The sequence below is a fragment of the Triticum dicoccoides genome, unplaced genomic scaffold, assembly GCF_002162155.2.
Source record: "Triticum dicoccoides isolate Atlit2015 ecotype Zavitan unplaced genomic scaffold, WEW_v2.0 scaffold74033, whole genome shotgun sequence".
In the NCBI taxonomy this organism is placed as follows: Eukaryota; Viridiplantae; Streptophyta; class Magnoliopsida; order Poales; family Poaceae; genus Triticum; species Triticum dicoccoides.
The window spans coordinates 213,913-233,416 of record NW_021296235.1 but is presented as its reverse complement, the minus strand read 5'-3'; the positions used below and the strand labels follow the sequence as shown (position 1 = coordinate 233,416).

The following is a 19,504-nucleotide window of genomic DNA, read 5'->3' as shown; positions in this document are numbered from 1 at the left end:
TGGCCCTGGCGTTGGTGCGAGTTGGTGGCCAGCTAGGGGACCGGGGGAAACCTTGGCCGGTCCGGCGGCGGCAACGCCCAAGGGCGCTGCTTTCCTCCATGGGGGCGCAGCCGAGGTCCCCTGCTTCCACCCCGACCCACCCTGCCCGGGTGAAAACCTTATATCCTCTCGGATTTGGCGGCGGCGGCGCCTTGCGCGCCGTGACCTTGCTGGAGGCGCCGTTAGGGAGGCGGGATGCGGTCGGGAGGCGCTGCAGGTGAGGGACGGAGCTGCCTCCTCTTCATCGTCCGATTCCACGAAGCGTATTTCCACCTAGCTGGACATGGACCGTGGCGGAGCGGCCGGCTAGGGATATCCCAAATTGAAGTGGCCGCACTATGTCCACCTTCCGATGTGAGGGCGGCATTCTTCGAGCTCTAGGGAGAGCTCCTCGAAACCCCGACGGTGCGGCGCCTACGAGCCATGGCGAGGGGGTAGGGTCCCTCTTCGGTGATTGAGATGGAAGATGTTGTTCCCCTTCTTCTCTAGGTGTTCCTGGAGCATGGCCATCTTTGAAGGTCGGATATGCCCTGCTTTGCTGCTCTGCTTTTCCTCGTATGATCCTAGTGTGGAGTGCTCGGCCTTTGCAAGCTGTAATCTTAATTTCCTTTGCATTAGCTGCTTGTGGAGGTTGTAGTTAGCGTTTCAGTCCAGTGTTCCCATTGTATCCTTCTGACCGCTGTAATTTGGTTGTTTGCTGTAACTCCTGGCCGGTTGATGGCTTTGTTAATTCAAAGCCGGGCTCCTCGCGAGCCTTCGTTCTAAAAAAAAAATATTCAGGCTATTAAGTGCTTCCTTCTCCCGGTTCAATCCATACTGCAGAAACATACAGGTTGGTTATTCGGTTATATATAATGCATCTTAATGCCTTTTTGGAATTTCAAAATTGCACATGCCCTGAAATGCATTACCTTCAGACTGCTACTGCTCCCTATTATCTGAATTGTCTCCAGGGGTGCAGTGCTATTCCTGCGAAGATCCTATACGCCATTATAACAATAAAAAATAACAGTTATGATGAATGGAAGAATATCTGGTATTAGTAGAATGAAGACTGAACTGAAAAACTGCAACCTTATCTGTTGCAAGTAGACCTGATAGGTATCAGTAGAATGTAGACTTGATTTAAAAACTGCAAACCTTATCAGTAGCAAAACACTGACAGTTCACTGTTTTCCATAAGATAATCCCTAAAGCTGAACTTCTTCATGACTTTTGGAAAGCAAACGAACAAACACTAGAAAACCTGAAGAGCAAGCAAACAGAAATTAGGAATGCAGGAACACCTGGTACTGGTAGCAACATAGCAGTGGATGAAAAAAAATTGATAACCTTAATATCAGTAGCTTGACCCCAAAGTCTCATTTATTCCATAGTGATATTTTGATCATCACACCAGAAATAGGGAAGTAGACTATCATGTCTTGATGAATGACAATAACCCAAAGTTAAATGCAAAATATGATGAAGCTTATAAGATTGAACGAACGCCTGCTGCACAGAGAACCAAAACAAATGGTTATCACTGGTTTCGTTGGTAATTACATCTAGGAAGAAAAGAAGAGAGACTTGCAGTAGGCATTGGCTGATAATTATGTTGGTTTTCTCGACTTGTGGAGAGAGAAATCTGAAATACGGCAGACCAATCTGCATTTGAATGAACGAGTTATTGGCATGTGCAGGAGACCAATCTGTATGCTATGTATCCTAGGTCTCTAGAGTAAACCAGCAGGGAAGTTCAAGTTATGTTTTGCTTCAAACCTCATATGTGAACACATGAGGTGAAGGGATGCACGCTCTGTTTTGTGTAGCAGTTCAGTCTAGAGTTTCTATTGGTCAGTGTTAAGTTGTAAAATAGTGGTCATGTCTTGATATTTCTGTGGGTCCGTTGTAAGAGGAGCCTATAAATAAAAGGCTTAGCATATGTATTATGTAAGGAGGTTGAAGTTATATTTCAGAAAATGCACCTTGTTGATGCACCAAATCTGTGCTTCTGCGTGCCCGAGGTTGGATTTGAACTTTGCCATTTCGTTTGATTGATATTTATAGATTAGACGTGACTTTAATTCTGTTCTTGCATCTAGCAAGGACTGAATCCCGATCTTATTTTCTGCTTCCCCTCTTGCATCTACTTTGCTTCCACCAAATTATATCTTCTACATAATTTCTGGTTGCTGGATTAATCAACTTCTCCTGGTTCACCCGCTTCTCCACCAAAACCCCCCAAATAATGCTGTTAGTAGTGCATGTGTAGTGAAAGATCAGGGCCAATCAGCACACACTGTGTCTTATCAGATATGGTACAGCAGGAGTAAAAATGTCCTTACCAGAGTTATGTATAGGAAGCAAGCAAGCATCGGTCCATATGATTGAAAAGCAGGGGTGATGATCACCTCCCACGTTTTCTCATCGCCTCATAAAGCCAACAAATCTTCCAGGATTATTATGACTGTGTGGACAAGGAAAAATGACTGGTTTCAGCCTTGCCAGATGTCTCTGGCACAGCGGGCATATGGGGCCTCCTGCTAGAAACAAGGCACGACTTGAAGGACACGACTTGAAGCAAGCCGAATGATACGAGAGCAGCATTCCTTTGCTGAGAAGAACAAACTCACCATTGTTAGGTTGATCTCTATCCCGTTCGAACCCAACGGGTTGAACGGGCCCCTGACTCGCGCCCTGATCGGGGGCGCCCAACCAATCCATGGTTGGTGGGCCCCTGCCGCCAGCGCAATATAAAGAGGTGGGGTGCGGGGGCACGTATGACGAGGTTGACCGTGCACCACAACACCACCGAAACACCAATCCGATCTAGGGTTTTGCGCTAGGCCGACGGGAAGCTCCGCCGCCACCACCTCGCCCACACTCCGCCATCACCATGGCCGGTGCTGGATCGAGTTCGTCCGCACCAGGAGAAGGTAGGTTACCGGAAAGATCTAGTCTACACGATCCAAAGAGATCTATCAATGGTATCAGATGCCACTGGCTAGATGATTTCGGTACAAAGAAACAAAAACAGAAAAAGAAAAAGAGATCCCCTCCCCCAAGAACCCTAGACAGGGCAAAGTAAACCACCGGATTTTGGCCTTGGGCCTCACCGGCAAAGAGCGCCGCCGCACGGCCGCGCCTGTTCCTCTCGATCCCCACACGCATCGGCAAGCCGAGGTGCGGGGACGAAGAACCACCGGAGCTAGCAATTGCTCGCGGAAAAGAAAGGAAAAAGACACACACAAAAAAAAGAAGGAGGTTAGCACCGCGGCCAAATCCCTCGGCGGCGGCGCGCTCACCGCGAGGGAGGACGCGCGACCGACGAGGAGGATAGCCACGGCGCGATCTGGCCGCGCTCTTCCTCTCGCTGAAAAGAAAAAAGGTGTAGCCTCTCTGTCTTCCTCTCCCTCATGGAACGGAAGGGGAAAAGGGAAGGTGGCTCTCGCGCGTTGCGGTGGCTGCACGCCGTTGCCGGCGGAGCCCCAACCCGGCTACAGGGGAGCAGAAGAGGCCCCGCCGCGTCGCTCTCTCTCTCTCTATCACACGAAGAAGAGGGTGATGAGGGAAGAAAGGATGGGAAGGAGAGGCCCGCGCGGCGCGGTGGCATCCGCCGTCGTCGCCGGCGGCCGGGGCGAAGCCCGTCTCTCCGCCGTCAGCGGAGTGCGCGAGAGGGGCACGGGGGCTGGGGAGGAATGGCGCTAGGTTTTCGGTCGCTAGGGATCGACTCTCGTTTTGTTCAAGCGAAACGCGCGCCTGGCCGTCGGATCTGCGCGGGCGGCCAGGATTGAAACCCTAGCGCTCTAAGGGGGCGCGCTGGGCCGATGGGCCGAAAGTGGGAGAGCGGCCGCGCGGGCACAACTGCGGGCACAGCCCACGCGCGAGCTGGGCTGAGGCCGCAGGCGAGGGCGGCCCAGGCCGAGTCGGGCCGGTTGCTGCTGCAGTTTTCTTTTCTGTTTTAATAGTTTTGTCCAGATTTTCTTTTTGGGCAGATTTCATAAATAGTTTTTTTATCCAAATTATTTTTCCAACGAAAATCTTTTGTTTAGAAAATAGAAAAGTAAACAAAAAAGTTCTGAAAATGAAAATAGAAAATTTTCAGAAAAAGAAATGTTCATGAATTTTACAGAGAAAATAATAAAGTTCATGAATCTTTTATTTAATCAAAGAAAAGTTTCTGTAAAAATTAAAAAGTTTGTGAATTTTTATTCACGTTTTTCCGCTGCGTAAATAATTATTAGTGCTCTTTAAAAGAAAATAAAAGTTTAGATAGAATTATGTTTTTAAGAGCATGTTAAAGTAATTATTGAAATGATATGATTATGTTATTTTTTATGACCAACGTTATTAATAACATGATCATGTTTTATTATTGAAATTTAAAGGTGCATTTATTTTTAATATTTTGCCCAACGGTAATATAGATTTAATTGCATAGACAATTGTATGCTTAATTTGACCAACGTTAGATTATTGCATATGATTGTTATACTGATGTCACTTAAATTGTGATTTCAGGAGGCTTTCACTTGATGAGTTGCCTAAAAGAAGTTCCGACACTCAGAGGTGACAACCACACTGAGTGGAGGAAGAAAGTTGAACTGGCATTTATTTGTGCTGATCTTGACTGGGTTGTGGTGAAACTACAGCCGGTCAGACCCACAGAGCCAGTAAGAGAGGCCACTGATGATGATGCTGCATGGGCTAAAAAGAAGGGGGACTATGCTCCTTTGGAGCAGTCCTACCTCATAGATAACGAAAAGTGGGTCAATGCAAACAAAAAGTGCATGGCTTTCATAAAGAATACAATTGAGAGTGCCATTATGGGCTCCATTGCAGAGTGCACTTCCGCAGGGGAGTTGCTTGCAAAGATAAAGAGCCAGTTCACTGGCTCTTCAAAGATCTATGCCACCCATGTGTTAGAGCAACTGGTGACAGAACGCTACACAGGTGGTAATCGTGGAATAAGAGAGCACATCCTCAGGATGAGTAATATGGCAGCAAAGCTCAAGCACATGGATGCGGATTTGGAGATCAAAACAGCGCTCCTGGTCCACCTGGTCATGGCTTCACTGCCACATGAGTTTGCAACTTTTGTTGTAAATTATAATATGTCACCTGGAACATGGGACATTGAAAAGACAATAGCAATGTGTGTCCAAGAAGAGGACAGACTCAAAGCCGCACATGGTGGTTCAATCAACTATGTGAAGGATTGGAAGAAAAAGAACTACAATCAAAACAACAAAAGTTCTCCTTCAAAGAATGGAAAAGCCCCCTATCAGCATCAGCATTAGCAACAGTCTTTCTCAGTGGACAAAGACACGTGTCTCCACTGCAAGCAGAAAGGGCACTACAAGAAAGACTGCGCTGCTTGGCTGAAGTCAGTCATGGCAAAAAGAGGTAACAATATAGTTTCATTTGTCAATGAATCCTTGTATACACAGTTTTCAAAATCCCTTGGTGGATTGATTCAGGAGCAACTGTTCATGTTGCAAATTCTTTACAGGGATTCCATTCGACGCGAACTACGCTAAGAAGCGAAAGACGCATTGAAGTGGCAAACGGAGAAGTTGAAGCTGTCGGTGACATCTCCTTGGAGTTAGCTGGCGGATTCAATCTTCTACTTAGAGATGTTTTATTTGTTCCATCATGTCATAGAAACTTAATTAGTGTTTCTTGTTTGGACAAAGATAATTATGAATGTCATTTTGGACATGGCAAGTGTGCCATTTGGTATAATAATGCTTATGTGGGTGATGCTTTACTACATGATGAGCTTTATTTGTTATCACTTCGTGAAAAAGTTTATTCCGTTTGCAACGTGAAAGAAAATGTTTCCGCGTCGAATAAAGAGCAAAAGAAAAGAAAAAGAACATTCGACTCATCTAAACTATGGCACTGTCGCTTGAGCCATATTTCGAAGGGGAGAATAGAAAGATTAGTCAAAAGTGAAATTCTTCCTCCGTTAGAATTTTCAGACTTAGCACAATGCATAGATTGCGTTAAAGGAAAGTACGTAAAACAAATCAAAAAAGGTGCAATCCATAGCACAGGCACACTAGAAATCATCCACACTGATATTTGTGGACCATTTCCGATGAAAAGTGTGGATGGATATGACTCGTTCATAACATTCACAGATGATTACTCTCGCTATGGATATATTTATCCAATCAAAGAAAGATCTGAAGCGTTGGATAAATTTAAAATATTCAAAGCTGAAGTTGAAAATCAGCATGATAAAAGAATAAAGATAGTTAGGTCCGACCGTGGGGGAGAGTACTACGGTCGGCACACTCCATATGGCCAAGTCCCTGGACCTTTTGCAAAGTTCTTGCAGGAGACTGGCATTGTTGCCCAGTATTCAATGCCGGGCGAACCTCAGCAAAATGGAGTACCTGAAAGGCGCAACCGTACACTTATGGATATGGTGCGCAGCATGATGAGTTATTCCAACTTGCCATTGGGATTATGGATGGAGGCGCTTAAAACCGCCATTCACATTCTCAATAGAGTACCAAGCAATTCGGTGCCCAAAACACCGTACGAGCTATGGACAGGAAGGGTGCCATCCCTACAACACTTCAGGGTGTGGGGGTGCCCTGCTGAGGCCAAAATGTTTAATCCAAACATTGGAAGGTTAGATCCCAAAACAGTGAGTTGCCACTTCATTGGCTATCCAGACAGATCAAAGGGTTTTTGTTTCTACTGCCCAGGCAGATATACAAAGTTTGTAGAAACGAGACATGCAGTCTTCTTAGAGGATGAAATGATGAGGGGAGCTTGGTAGCTCGGAAAATTGATCTCGAGGAGAAGAGGGTGCATGCACCTAATCCAATGATTCATGAGCCATTTTTCTCACTACCAGTTGCAACTCCACCCATGACAACTATGGGGGCAGACCCGGAACCTGTCCATCAGGAGCCGACTGAACCCGTTGTTGAGCATGAAAGGGAGGTGCAGCAGCAAATTTTAGAAGAAGTGCCAGAAGTTGAGGCACAGAATGTGCCAGAAATTGAGGCCCTTAGAAGGTCTACAAGACCAAGAAAGTCAGCTATTTCTGCTGACTTTAAAGTTTATAACACAGAAATGGTTCATATCGAAAAAGATCCCACCTCATATGAAGAAGCCATGAGAAGCCCTCATTCATCGATGTGGATGAAGGCAATGGAAGACGAGATGAAATCAATGAGTTCCAAAGATGTTTGGGACTTAGAGGAAATTCCTAAAGGAGCCAAATCAGTAGGCTACAAATGGGTCTACAAAATTAAGTATGACTCTAAAGGGAATATAGAAAAATATAAAGCACGACTCGTGGCAAAAGGATTTACACAAAGAGAAGGGATAGATTACAAAGAGACATTTTCTCCGGTCTCATGTAAGGATTCCTTCAGAATCATAATGGCATTAGTTGCTCATTTTGATTTAGAGTTACATCAAATGGATGTAAAGACGGCATTTCTCAACGGAGATTTAAAAGAAAATGTCTACATGAAACAGCCCAAGGGTTTTATCATGGAAGGCAAGGAAAATATGGGATGCCGCCTAAAGAAATCCATTTATGGATTAAAGCAAGCCTCTAGGCAGTGGTATTTAAAGTTTAATCAAACGATTAAAAGTTTTGGATTTAAAGAAAATATTGAGGATAACTGCATTTATGCAAAGTTTAAAAATGGGAAATATATTTTCCTAATCTTGTATGTGGATGACATTCTGCTTGCTAGCAGTGATGTTAGTCTACTACAAGAAACAAAGAAGTTCTTATCCTCGAATTTTGACATAACAGATCTTGGTGAAGCATCATATGTTTTGGGCATAGAAATTCATCGAGATAGAAACAATGGAGTCTTAGGACTATCGCAGAAAGCATATTTGGAGAAGGTTCTTAAAAAGTACAATATGCATGCGAGTAAAGCCACACCTGCTCCTATAGTTAAGGGCGATAATTTTGGAAAATTTCAATGTCCCAAGAATCAGTATGAGATCGATCAAATGAAAGGAATACCATATGCTTCGGCAGTTGGCAGCTTACAGTATGCACAAGTGTGCATTCGCCCTGACTTAGCCTTTATCACCGGGGTACTCGGTAGATATCAAGAGAATCCAGGCATAGAGCACTGGAAGATGGTAAAGAAAGCATTGCGTTATGCGCAAGGCACGAAGGACTACATGCTAACATACAGGAGATCTGATTCCCTAGAGATAAAAGGGTATTCAGACGCAGATTTTGTGGGGGACAAAGATGATAGAAAATCCACGTCAGGATACGTATTCACCCTCGCTGGGGGAGCTATTTCGTGGAAAAGCTCCAAACAGTCGACAGTTGCATCATCCACGATGTATGCAGAATTCATAGCATGCTTCGAAGCCACGGGGCAGGCGATATGGCTAAAGAAATTTGTACCCGACTTGAAAGTGGTAGATTGTATTCACAAACCACTAAAGATGTACTGCGACAATCAGCCCGCGGTATTTTACGCTCACAACAACAAGTCGAGTAATGCTGCCAAAACAATAGAGATAAAGTACTATGTTGTGAAAGATAAAATCCAGGATCAAACTATAAGTCTCGAGCATACAAAGACAAAAGATATGCTTGCGGATCCGCTAACGAAAGGCTTACCACCCAATGTGTTCAAGGAACACTTAGCCGGCATGGGTTTAAGGGAAAGCCTTATGATTCCTGGATAGGCCCAAAAGGAACAGAATTTGTTTCTGAAACAAAACGTATGTTGTAGCTGTATGATTCTACCGGCATTTAAGCTGTGACGATGAAACATGCTCTATGTACCAATATGTGATGAAACAAATAAACTAGAAAGTATAGGGTTAAAAGTAAAGTTGAGATCAAGGGGGAGAATGTTAGGTTGATCTCTATCCCGTTCGAACCCAACGGGTCGAACGGGTCCCTGACTTGCGCCCTGATCGGGGGCGCCCAACCAATCCATGGTTGGTGGGCCCCTGTCGCCAGCGCAATATAAAGAGGTGGGGTGCGGGGGCACGTATGACGAGGTTGACCGTGCACCACAACACCACCGAAACACCAATCCGATCTAGGGTTTTGCGCTAGGCCGACGGGAAGCTCCGCCGCCACCACCTCGCCCACACTCCGCCATCACCATGGCCGGTGCTGGATCGAGTTCGTCCGCACCAGGAGAAGGTAGGTTACCGGAAAGATCTAGTCTACACGATCCAAAGAGATCTATCAACCATTTCACCAGGCAGGTAGGTAGGTATCCTCATGCATACACGCGGAGGAGCGGCATTCCTTTGCTGGAAAGTGTCAGCAAAGAAAATGTGTAAGTATTTCTTGGCACGGTTTTGCCGTCCAGTGTCAGAATAAATTTGCGTTATTACTAATACCGAATGAAAGAAATACTAACCATCTCTAGTGCACACACGGTACCGAGGTGAAAAAACAGCTGGCCTCACTTGATCTACTCAATCATCACGGAAATTTAATTCTGGGCGACGTACCAAAGCAATCACATACGTCCAAGCTGCAGGCTACGCTTCTGCTAGACTAGCCAATGTGTCACTCTCCTTCTTCTTCCTTGGCATGGCTCCAGCAAGCATATTACGTTTCTATAGACATGCATAACTACTCCATGGACTTGTTGCAAGTCAATTCATCACCCTCCTCTCCTCGCCAGCCAATTCTGAAATATTTCAAAGTCAGTTCATCCATAGCTATCTTGCAGAGTTGAACTTCACCTGGGCATATTTACCTTGCATGAATGATTGTTCTGCAGTGTTTTAGGTGCACACATTGCTGGAGCCATCGAGTACGAGTGCAGCACGGGCCACCTTGGAAAATCTCCTGCAACTTGATACTTCCTCTGTAAACTAATATAAGAGCATTTAGAATACTAAAGTAGTGATCTAAACGCTCTTATATTAGTTTACGGAGGGAGTACTATCGATAACGAGTGCAGCAATTCAAGGATGTCACAAGGAACAGTTGGAAAGTTAAAACTGCATCCTCCGAACAGCACCATTCTCATGTGGCCGTTGCAGTGGCACAAGATTGCCTCAGTCGACCACACCTTTCCCCCAAAGTAATCACATAACTTGGAATACAGAATGAACAAAGTACTCACTACTCCGTAAATGGAGGCCTTCTGAATTCTCAAGATGCATCCTTCTGAATGCCAGTTATTCTTCTGAAGGTCCTATACACCATCAAATTTTGTTAAACAACAATAGTTATGACGAATGCAAGAATACCTGGTATTAGTAGAATGTAGACTGAATCTAGAAAATGCAAATTTTATTGGTTGCAAGTATACCTATGTCAGTGGAATGTAGACTGAACTGAAAAACTGCAAACCTTATCAGTAGCAAAACACCGACAACTCATTGTTTTCCATAATTACGCCAAGATGATCCTTTGATCCGTAAACTGTACTTCCCAGGTACACCATCAGTCTCATGGGTTCTGGATGAAAGTAAACACAAGTGCCTAGAAAGCCTACCTGAACAGCAAGCAAACAAAAATTAGGAATGCAGGAACACCTGGTACTGATGGCAACATAGCAGTATATGGGGGGAAAATAGAGAAGTAGACTACCATGTCTTGATGAATGACAATAACCCAAACTTAAATGCAAAATTGAAGACGCCTATAAGATTGAACGGACACCTGTACAAAGAACTTCAACAAATGGTGATCACAGATTACGTTGATAATTACATCTAGGAAAGAGGAAAGAGACTTGCAGAAGGACCTAGCAGATGGTGACTGGTTTTCTTGACTTGTGGAAAGACAAGGGCTTTGAGAAGAAAATCTTAAATATTTTCACTACTGTTGAGAAGAAAATGGAAAACTAATATAGCAGGAGCATAAGTGGATAAATGTTTTGCAATGAGTATAAGTGGAAGTGGATACAATTGATATGGTACACCAGGAGTAAAGTCCCAGTTTTGATGTGCTTACCGGAGTTATAAGTGGAAGGAAGATGACAGCCACAAGACCCTTGTGTCATGTGTGTGGCAAATGTGTTTTTATGGAAAGCAGAGCTTTACAAGGTAGTGGTCTGCATAGTGGATGGGAACAAATGCAGTGTTATTAAGCAGGATTGCAGGAAAAGGGAAAAATGGAAAGCATGTTTTATGATACCTTAGACCAGCGGCCCAGTAAGATTTTTGGGATGGTTCCCACCAACCCATTGCATTGCTGTTTTAGCTCCTGGTTGGCGCAGAATCTGATATCTAGCTCTTGTAGTGATTTGGGGAGGCCATCATTGGGCAATGATGAGACGGCAGGACAGTGGTGGATTGATAATATCTTGAGGCTGGTAAGGTTGCGCAGCCCTGTAGGGAGTTGCTGAAGGTGACGGAAATCCCCAAACTCTAGTTGGTGGAGGGAGGAGAGGAGCTGAAGGGCGTCCTCTTGCTCCTTGCTGAAGCGCTCCATCCCTTCAGCAAACCTAAGCCCACAAAGCTCCAGATTGGTGAGGGAGGAAGAGAGAAAGCTGCAGATGGGTGCAGAAAGGAGCCCCGCTACGTAATCCGTGCAAAGTTTCCATGGTGTGGATGAAACGCGTTGTATCTGCTGCTCTTCTCCTGCTTCAACATCCTCCAAGGGATCCCAACCAGCAAAGAAACCAGGGCTACCACGGACTACTAATTCGTTGAGCTGCCCCCCAGTGGTAAGCAGAGACTGCAAGCCCTGACCTTTCAGATCCTCTCCACAATTAATCAATTCTAATTTGACAAGGGAGGAGAGGTTGGAGAGGGGCTCCAGTGTTTCCATGCCTTCCACCTCCCAAAGAGCCAGGAACTGCAGGGAGGAAGGGAAAATGTGACTGGAAAACGAGAAGGAGGTTAGAAACTTTGGGCAGTACTTTATGCTTAATCTCCGGAGGGATCCTGCTCCATGAACAAGAGTTGGCGGGTCCACTAGGACCAGCTCTGGGCATTTCCAGCAATCCAATTCCTGGAGATGAGGTGGGAAGAGCAGCACTCCATCTTCCACTTCCTCTGCCAATACCAGCTTTTTAATGTTACACGTCCATATTTTCAATGAGGAGAGCTTTGGGAGGTGGGGGAGGAGCTCTGTCAATTCCTCCCAACTATTACCATTTAAGTCGCTGATCATGATGTACTCAATAGGGAGCTGCCATTCCAAACTACCCTGACCTCCTAGTGATCTAAACAGAGCATCTGATTGTCCTAAATACAATGTCTTCAGTGAGGTTAGCATCAGAAGCTCCTTCAACTGCAGAGGTGGGCAGCTTTTGAGTGTCAGCTCCTCAAAACATGTTTCTGTATCGAAAAGTAACACTTGGTCTATGCTATGCAGCCCCCCCTCTCCAATAATTTTCAATTTTGCTCCATTGGATGGTAAGTATGCAAACTCCTTAAGCATCTTCACACATTTCATCGTGACAGAGCGCAGACTTTCAATCCAGGAGATGGGAATCACTGGCAAGAATTCAGGACAGTCATGTACCTCAAGCTCTTCTAGCTTGGGGAACCAATCTGGGGAAACAATGTAGTTTGAGAAAGGCAACCCCAACAGTTTTGGACAGTTCCTAATAATCAGAACTTGCAAAAGAGGGAACATATGAGCATCCGGTGGGAACAAGTCTCCACCAAAGGAAGACTCTTGTTCAGCTGGGTAAACCCATTTTTCAAAACTTCCTAGGTCAATGAGTTCAAGCTTTGTTAGCATGCAAAAGCTTTTCTCTATGATAAACTCCTTCGGTCTGGCAATATTGTCAAACCTTAATATGCGAAGATCCCACGCCTTCCTTAAAGAAGGGAAAACGTCCCAAGAAACACCAAGAAGCCAAAGAGATTGCAAAGCTTCAACAGCGAGCTCATCACCCAGCCATGTTGGAGAAGATGGGCCTCCGTGCCCTCTAATGCACAAGAATTGAAGATCTCCCTGAGGTTGAAGGCTCTCAAGAATTGCTGCTTCCACACTAGGCTCAACACTAGACCGCCCACTATCCCAATCCAATGTTAACCTCCTCAAGTATTTTTTCTCCATCAATTTTGCTTCAGCTGCCTCTTCTACTGTATCTATCTTCTCAAGGTTGTAGATACCAAGCTCCCTTAGCCTGGTCAAGTGTTGTAGTTGCTTTGGTTCAAACCCTTCACTTTTTTTATTGACCTGAAATACGTTTAACTCTTCTAAGAGTTTAAGTTTTCCCACATTACAAATATCAGAATAAAGCAGATGATCACATGGGACATAAAAATGGCACAACTTGGCAAGGTTGCTCATGTCATTGGGCAAATCACGATTGCCATTCCACCATTTAAGATCTAGAATCCTTAAATGATAAAATTTAGAGATGCTAAGTGGTAAATGCATCTGGCCCTCCTCTGTTCCTAGACAAAGGTATCGTAGGTGGAAAAGTCCTGAAAAGTTATGTAACAGGGACTCCACGGGACAACGCATGTTGGGCAAATGAAGAACACGGAGAGAGATCGCTTCCCCCAAAAAATCACCAAATATCTTGACAAAACCTTCATCCAATTTTCCAAATAACGTCAACGTTTGCAGATATTCAACCTTAAATCTTGTCTTCAGTTCTTCCAGTTCACTTTTTATTTTTTCACCAGACACTACATCATATTCACCTAAGGCATATGTGCTTATAGACAAGTGACGGATGGTTGACTGAATCTCTACTGATCCAACATTAGGGAGGCGTAAGCTAAGACAATCATGTGATGCAACCTTCAATGCCAAATCATGAAGTAGGTCATGCATAACATACAAAAAAGCACCATCAACTTCCACTTCTCTGAAAAATCCATGGATTACTAGCTCATTTAAATTGCTTAGACCTATGTCTTCGAATGCTTGGTTTTGGCCACTAGGTATCAAAATATCTAGTCCAATCCACAAACTAATCAACTCGTCCTGCTGGAAAGGGTAATCTTCAGGAAACAATGCAGAATAGGCAAAACATTGCTGCAGATGGAAAGAGAGGAAGTCATAGCTAAGCTTCAAGGCAGGCATAATTTCATTGTCATCAGTCTGCTTCTCCCATTCTTTACATTTTAGGACCCTTTTCCAATGATGCAGACTAAGGTCTTTACTTAGTAATCTACCAACCGTTTTTGCAGCAAGAGGGGAGCCCTTTAGTTTTTCCATTATCTTATCTGCAGTCTCAAGCAGAAAATGTTTATCCCTTGGCCATTCCTCATCACCAAAGACAAATGCAAGGAATAATTTTCTAAACTCTTCAGATTCTAACCCGTTTAGCATTATTGAGTGGCCAATTGTTTCAACCTTCTGTGCTATCGCATGAAACCGAGTTGTGACGATAATCATGGAACCCTTTTCTTGTGATTTACTAAGCGTCGACAATAATTTGCCCCAGTCATCCCCAATACTAATCTTCCATATATCATCTAATACAAGTAAGAACCTTTTAGATTTCAATCTTTGTTCAATCACCTCTTCTGTTGTACTACACTCTTTTTCACTTTCAACTCGAGGGGTACATGTTTTAATTTGCTCTAGCACCTTATCCAGATTGAAACTGAACGATACACATATCCAAATCATGACTGGAAAATGATTCTTGACTTGTTGGCTGTGATATATGTGTTGTATAAGAGTAGTCTTCCCCATTCCCCCCGGACCAACAACCGGAATGACAGTTAGACCCTTGCCACAGTATTGACCCTTGGTGATGTCATGTATGATGCCATTCATGACACGGTTCCTCCCATAAAGTTTTGGCTCATCAATTCGACCTTTGGTGATAAGACGACATTGGGCAATGTTTGGGACAATTCTAGAGTCACAACTCTGTAGAAGGCCATTAACATCCTTACGCACAGGCTGCAGTTTATCTATTATGACCTTCATCTTTTGAGAGAAATCAACCCTATTAAATTCAAGCTTTGGTTTTTCTTGCACATTGCCACAATCTTCTTCCCGAACATGTGGATCTGTGGAAGATGAGCAAGGGAGGAGTTTACCGAACTTGGGCATGCATCCGCTGACCTCTTGATTGGCGTCGGGTGACGAGGAGGAATCGGCACGTGACCTCTCCCGGCGTTTAGCACGCTGCCAAGGGCAACAATTGACCATTTTGCCAACAGCTTTGGCGGTGTGGCGAGCATTGAGGGCGAGGTCATGGACGCTACCCTTGCCATGCTGATCTGCTGCATCATATGTGTTGTGCAGCTCATCGTGGATGCAGAAGTAATCCAGCTCGTCCAGCAAGTCTTGGGCATTGTGCGCCAAATCCCGTAGCTTCTGCAGCAGCATCTCCATGGCGGGGCCTCCAAGCTCCTTGTGGGCAGCCTGCTCGAGCGTGGCCTTCACGAGCAGCAGTTCCGTGCTGAGGGCCTCGACGTTAGGACCAAAGTTCCTGGTGGCAGCCCAAGCCCCCAGCACGCCATCTGCAACGGGGGCCAGCGCCTTGCCCACCACCCATTGCGCCGCGCTGAGGGGCACGTAGGCCATCCCTTGGTCGGATGGAGGGATGGACGACGTGTGGCGCCTGCATCCAGGAATCAAAAGGAATTCGTTCATTTGTAGGCTGCTCTAAGGTGCAAAAGAAAGGAGGAGTGGTGTGTGTGTGGTACGCAGGCGCGCCGATGGTGGATGTCAGCTGCCGTACTTCCCGGCGGTGACGGATGCTGATGCCAACGGGGGTGAGAATATTGAATCACAAGAGAATAAAATTAAGGCATCAGGCCAGAGAATTTTCAATCACAAGGGAAACATAATTAGCAATCCATCACAATAGATAGGGAGAGAAACAGAGCAGAATTGTTTTCTTTATTTTTAGACCAAGTACCAGAAGCACTGATCCTAGCATATTCAAATCGCACGAATTTGAAAGTTGGCTCTAACAATAACAGTAGAGAGAGAGAGAGAGAGAGAGAGTGAGAGAGAGAGAGTGAGAGAGAGAGAGAGATCTAACCTGCAGCTGTGCGGCGGCGGTACAGTGCCCCTGATCCGGGAGCTGCCGTCGCCGTGGTGCGTTGCCAGGGAGGAGGCGAAGGTGAAGAGCAGGAGGGGCCGCCGGGGAGTGGATAGCAGAGCAGGGGAGGTGAAGAGCACCGGCTGGGAGGTGATAAGGCAGCCAACCAGCTTGTTGAGAGAGTGGCTGCGAGTGAGCTGTCTAGACAGTGAGTGCTCTTACAACCCCTTGATCTGGATCGGACGCGGGACCTGCTGTTGGCTTGCCTGGCAATAATTGACACTAGTCCGATCAGTGGTATTTTCCCAGTGGCTGCTGTGCAAGGGGGATGGGATGAGGATGAGGACATATTTGCTTCACTTACTTGACTTGGCGAAACTCACATGCAGGCAGCTCTCCCTTGGTTACTTTCAGATTGCTTCAAGATAAGCAAGATTTTGGGCCCACAACAATGCATGGGTCGTAGATTCGTCGTAGATGTATGGCTGGGCGGACTTGTCCAAATGGTAGCTACATGTATGGCCATTATGAATTTCTTGACCTGTTTTGATAGCTACATGTACGACTAGCTAGGCGGAATAATTTTCGTAGGCATCTATCTATAATGGCCATTACTTGTATCTCTATCTGTGAAGCCTTATGAACCCTATATATGGCTAATTGAAGATAAGCATGGCAGGAATTGAAGGCACGGCAAGAATTATTGTCCCCAACAGAAAGCAACGGGTGGGCCGCAGACGAACATATATATGGCTAGCCGATATCTTTGCTGACTTGTCGTCGAATCTATAGGTACATGCATGTATGTATGGCCATGACTTGGTACTCCAGTTTCCAGGGATGCGCCCACAAGGTACAAGGACGGACGACTGAGTTGTTGGTTGGTACCTACAGACTAGGGTATACAGAGCTGGCTAGGTCGCAGTGGAACGAACCTCATGGGAATAAACACAAGCACCTAGCGGGCGGGCGGGCGGGCGGGCGGGTGAGAACTGACCCGATGTCGCTTGCTTCCCGATGGCGTAGGAGAGGGCAGGCGGGCGAACGTGCTGGCCTGGCCTGGAAGACGACGCGTCTTCGTCCTTGCCCGCCGCTCGGTTCGGAGTCTCCTCGCCGTCGCCGTCGTTTGCCGTTGGACTTGTCAGAAGCAGAGCAGAGAACATAGAGCAGAAGGAGAGGAGGACGAGGACGATAACTAGCTGTGTTAAAGGGCCGATTTTGTACATGGGCTGTCCGACCGGCCCCCAATATGATCATTTTTAAGAAATCAAAAAACTTTTTTCAAAAATTTGTTAAACATGTTTAGATAAAGGTTAGCATTTTTTGAATATTCAGGAGCATTTTTATAAGAAATTAAAATCAAAAAATGAAAAGAAATGCGAAAAACAGGTAAAGACGATAGAGAAAAGCCGTGACATTTACTCGCGATGCGCTGCAATTGGATTTGCCCAAGTTGCTCGCACGACCATTCCGTGGCCCGTGAAGAGAACGCCTACATATGACCTGATTGCATGCGGTGGTCTAGTCAGAGAGCGAGCAACATGTGTTTTTGGAGTACTGCCGCACAAGTTGCCATGGGCGAGGACAACGCGGGGGCCAACCACGGTTTCTTCCCGTCGCAAGATCTGATTAGCATGGAAAACCTTCAAAGCAACCAGTGGCCAACGATCACTCCATTGAGCTTTCAACCCCCTACCAATGTAGCATGCAAGTCGAAAGTGCCATCCAGCAGGGAAGATAGCGCGAATAACTTGGGAACAGTTATTTGGGCATGTGCATAGTGTTGCTCATAATGCACAGTGTAGGAGCAAAAGTAACATTCAATTATACGATTGCGAGAGTAGCTTAGGCCCACATCTTCATATAGATTGCTTCCCCAACCAAAGTCAACATAATGGAACCGTTAAATTGTCACTATCATAGACGCAACGTCGCAGCCTATGTACCCCGAGTGGCCGTGATGGTCGATCTACAGCAAACCCCACGCCATTCTTTTGTGGACGTGATTTGTGTGCAAGAATTCCCTAAAACCCTCCTTCTATTAATGCAATGATGCGAAAATTGGTTACATATACAAGAAAAAGAAAGTAAAAAATCTAACTAAGTCCATGCCCAAGCATGATAGAGCCTATACAATCAAGGAGTCTTGATTTTATTTTCCTTTCAAATTTGCAACATTTTATTAATTTCACTAATTTTTTCTAAAATTTTGAACATTTCTCAAATTTGTGAGTACTTTCTAAAACCCTTGGCAATTTATCACATTTTTCAATTCATAAAAAGAATTCAAATTCATGAGCATTTTTAAGATTCACTCAAAATTAATAAACTCTAAAGAATTTTTGAAATTTCTGAATTTTTACAATTCCTGAACATGTGTTTAACCCACTAATATTTTAAAATTTTGGAACATGTTTTTAGATATTTTTGAAAATTCTTGAATGTTATTTTAAAATTAATAAACATTTGTAGTTTCCAAATAATATTTTAAATACTTTTTATTAAATACTCTGCAATAAAAACCAGGCCAATTCCGTCAGGAAAAAGGCAGGATCACTAATTGACCTGGCTCACTGTGCACGCGAGGTTTTCTGTGGGCATTTGGGTTGTAACGTTGTGTTATGGCACATGAAGATCGTAGCTCCGCGCCAGTTAAAGCGCAATCGGTAAAAGCCACACAAACCTCGCTACCTACCTTTTGAATGGTCGACCCACAATCGCAAGCACGAGCGGAAAGCTCCTCGAAGCCAGTTTTTTGTTGGTTTTCTGGACTGGTTTTAATCCGGTTTTACTTGTTTTTATTTTCATTTTCGTTATCCCTTTTCTTTTTTATATGTATGAACATTTTCAAAATTCGACTTTTTCAAATTCATGAACCTTTTCTTTCAAAACACATGAACTTTTTTTGAATCCATGTTTTTTTAAAGCATGAATATATCCAAATCCACAAACTTTTGCCAAATTTATGGAAAAAAAAAATCAAGCGAGCGAACAATCTTTTAGCTGTAACGGGTTTTCTTTCGAGCGAGCAAGCGCGCTTGTGGGCTGGCCCATGCGAGCGACAGTCGGAGCGCCAGCTCATTAACTGGCGCAATGAGCGCCGATTAGAAGTTCTTCGTGAGTTCCTTAAAAAAGTTCTCCCGGAAGATGTGGTTTTGAATTTGTAACGCCCCTGTAAAGCAAGAAATTTTAATAGTTATTTCAAAATTTGAGAGGAAAAATATCGTTTGCTCCATTAACATGGTATGCTCATTTTTCCCTAGAAAAAAACATGTCATGTTCATTACAATCGACTTCCACACCACTGCGTTGAGAAGAATTTTGCTATGTCGTCATGCACGCGGAACAGTGTTGCAATTTCTCCCTGTCTTGTGTCATCACTTGAATAAATAAACTACAGAAAGCAACAACAACAAAAAAAAACTTGTTGATCTCCAGAGAACTGAATCGGCAAATTCAGACCCAGGACACCACACTGCCATGGACACTAGTATATTTAGGTTTTGTGCTAGACAAATTAAATGCTAGTTTTATTCCTCACTTGTCCAAGTCTAAATCATAATTGTATATTGTAT

At 44.6% G+C, this 19,504-nt stretch overlaps 3 protein-coding genes across 22 annotated transcripts in view; 1 reads left to right on the top strand and 2 right to left on the bottom strand.

The window, feature by feature from the left end:
- LOC119347708 overlaps positions 1 to 4,173 on the bottom strand; it is a 6,746-nt gene extending 2,573 nt beyond the window's left edge. The window contains exons 1-5 of one of the 8 annotated variants that reach the window (XR_005168503.1): positions 2,367 to 4,172; positions 2,007 to 2,272; positions 1,372 to 1,530; positions 1,114 to 1,285; positions 951 to 1,019 (exon numbers count right to left, since the gene is read on the bottom strand). The gene's annotated coding sequence lies outside the window, so the exon portion shown is untranslated. Of the gene's footprint in view, positions 1 to 950; positions 1,020 to 1,113; positions 1,286 to 1,371; positions 1,534 to 2,006 lie in introns of all 8 variants that reach the window. The other 7 variants (XR_005168509.1, XR_005168508.1, XR_005168506.1 and 4 more) reach the window with 7 other exon arrangements.
- Positions 4,174 to 4,556: 383 nt separating this feature from the next.
- LOC119347710 lies at positions 4,557 to 5,541 on the top strand. Its single transcript, XM_037616288.1, has one exon. The coding sequence runs from the start codon at positions 4,557 to 4,559 to the stop codon at positions 5,319 to 5,321; it is 765 nt and encodes a 254-aa protein (XP_037472185.1). The 3' UTR covers positions 5,322 to 5,541.
- A 3,079-nt stretch (positions 5,542 to 8,620) lies between these two features.
- On the bottom strand, positions 8,621 to 16,822 carry LOC119347704 (putative disease resistance protein RGA3). 13 transcript variants are annotated; one of them, XM_037616271.1, is made up of 10 exons: positions 15,930 to 16,822; positions 15,589 to 15,642; positions 11,147 to 15,503; positions 10,964 to 11,063; positions 10,598 to 10,669; positions 10,317 to 10,502; positions 10,128 to 10,199; positions 9,756 to 9,873; positions 9,411 to 9,686; positions 8,621 to 9,300 (listed from the first exon to the last, which is right to left on the bottom strand). In XM_037616271.1, exons 3-4 carry the CDS (start codon positions 15,464 to 15,466, stop codon positions 11,049 to 11,051), a joined length of 4,335 nt encoding a protein of 1,444 aa, XP_037472168.1. In that variant the 5' UTR covers positions 15,467 to 15,503; positions 15,589 to 15,642; positions 15,930 to 16,822; the 3' UTR covers positions 8,621 to 9,300; positions 9,411 to 9,686; positions 9,756 to 9,873; positions 10,128 to 10,199; positions 10,317 to 10,502; positions 10,598 to 10,669; positions 10,964 to 11,048. The 13 variants fall into 13 exon arrangements, with proteins under 13 accessions (XP_037472168.1, XP_037472173.1, XP_037472171.1 ...); XM_037616276.1 differs by having other exon boundaries at positions 9,756 to 9,866; XM_037616274.1 differs by having other exon boundaries at positions 10,358 to 10,502.
- Positions 16,823 to 19,504: the final 2,682 nt, after the last annotated feature.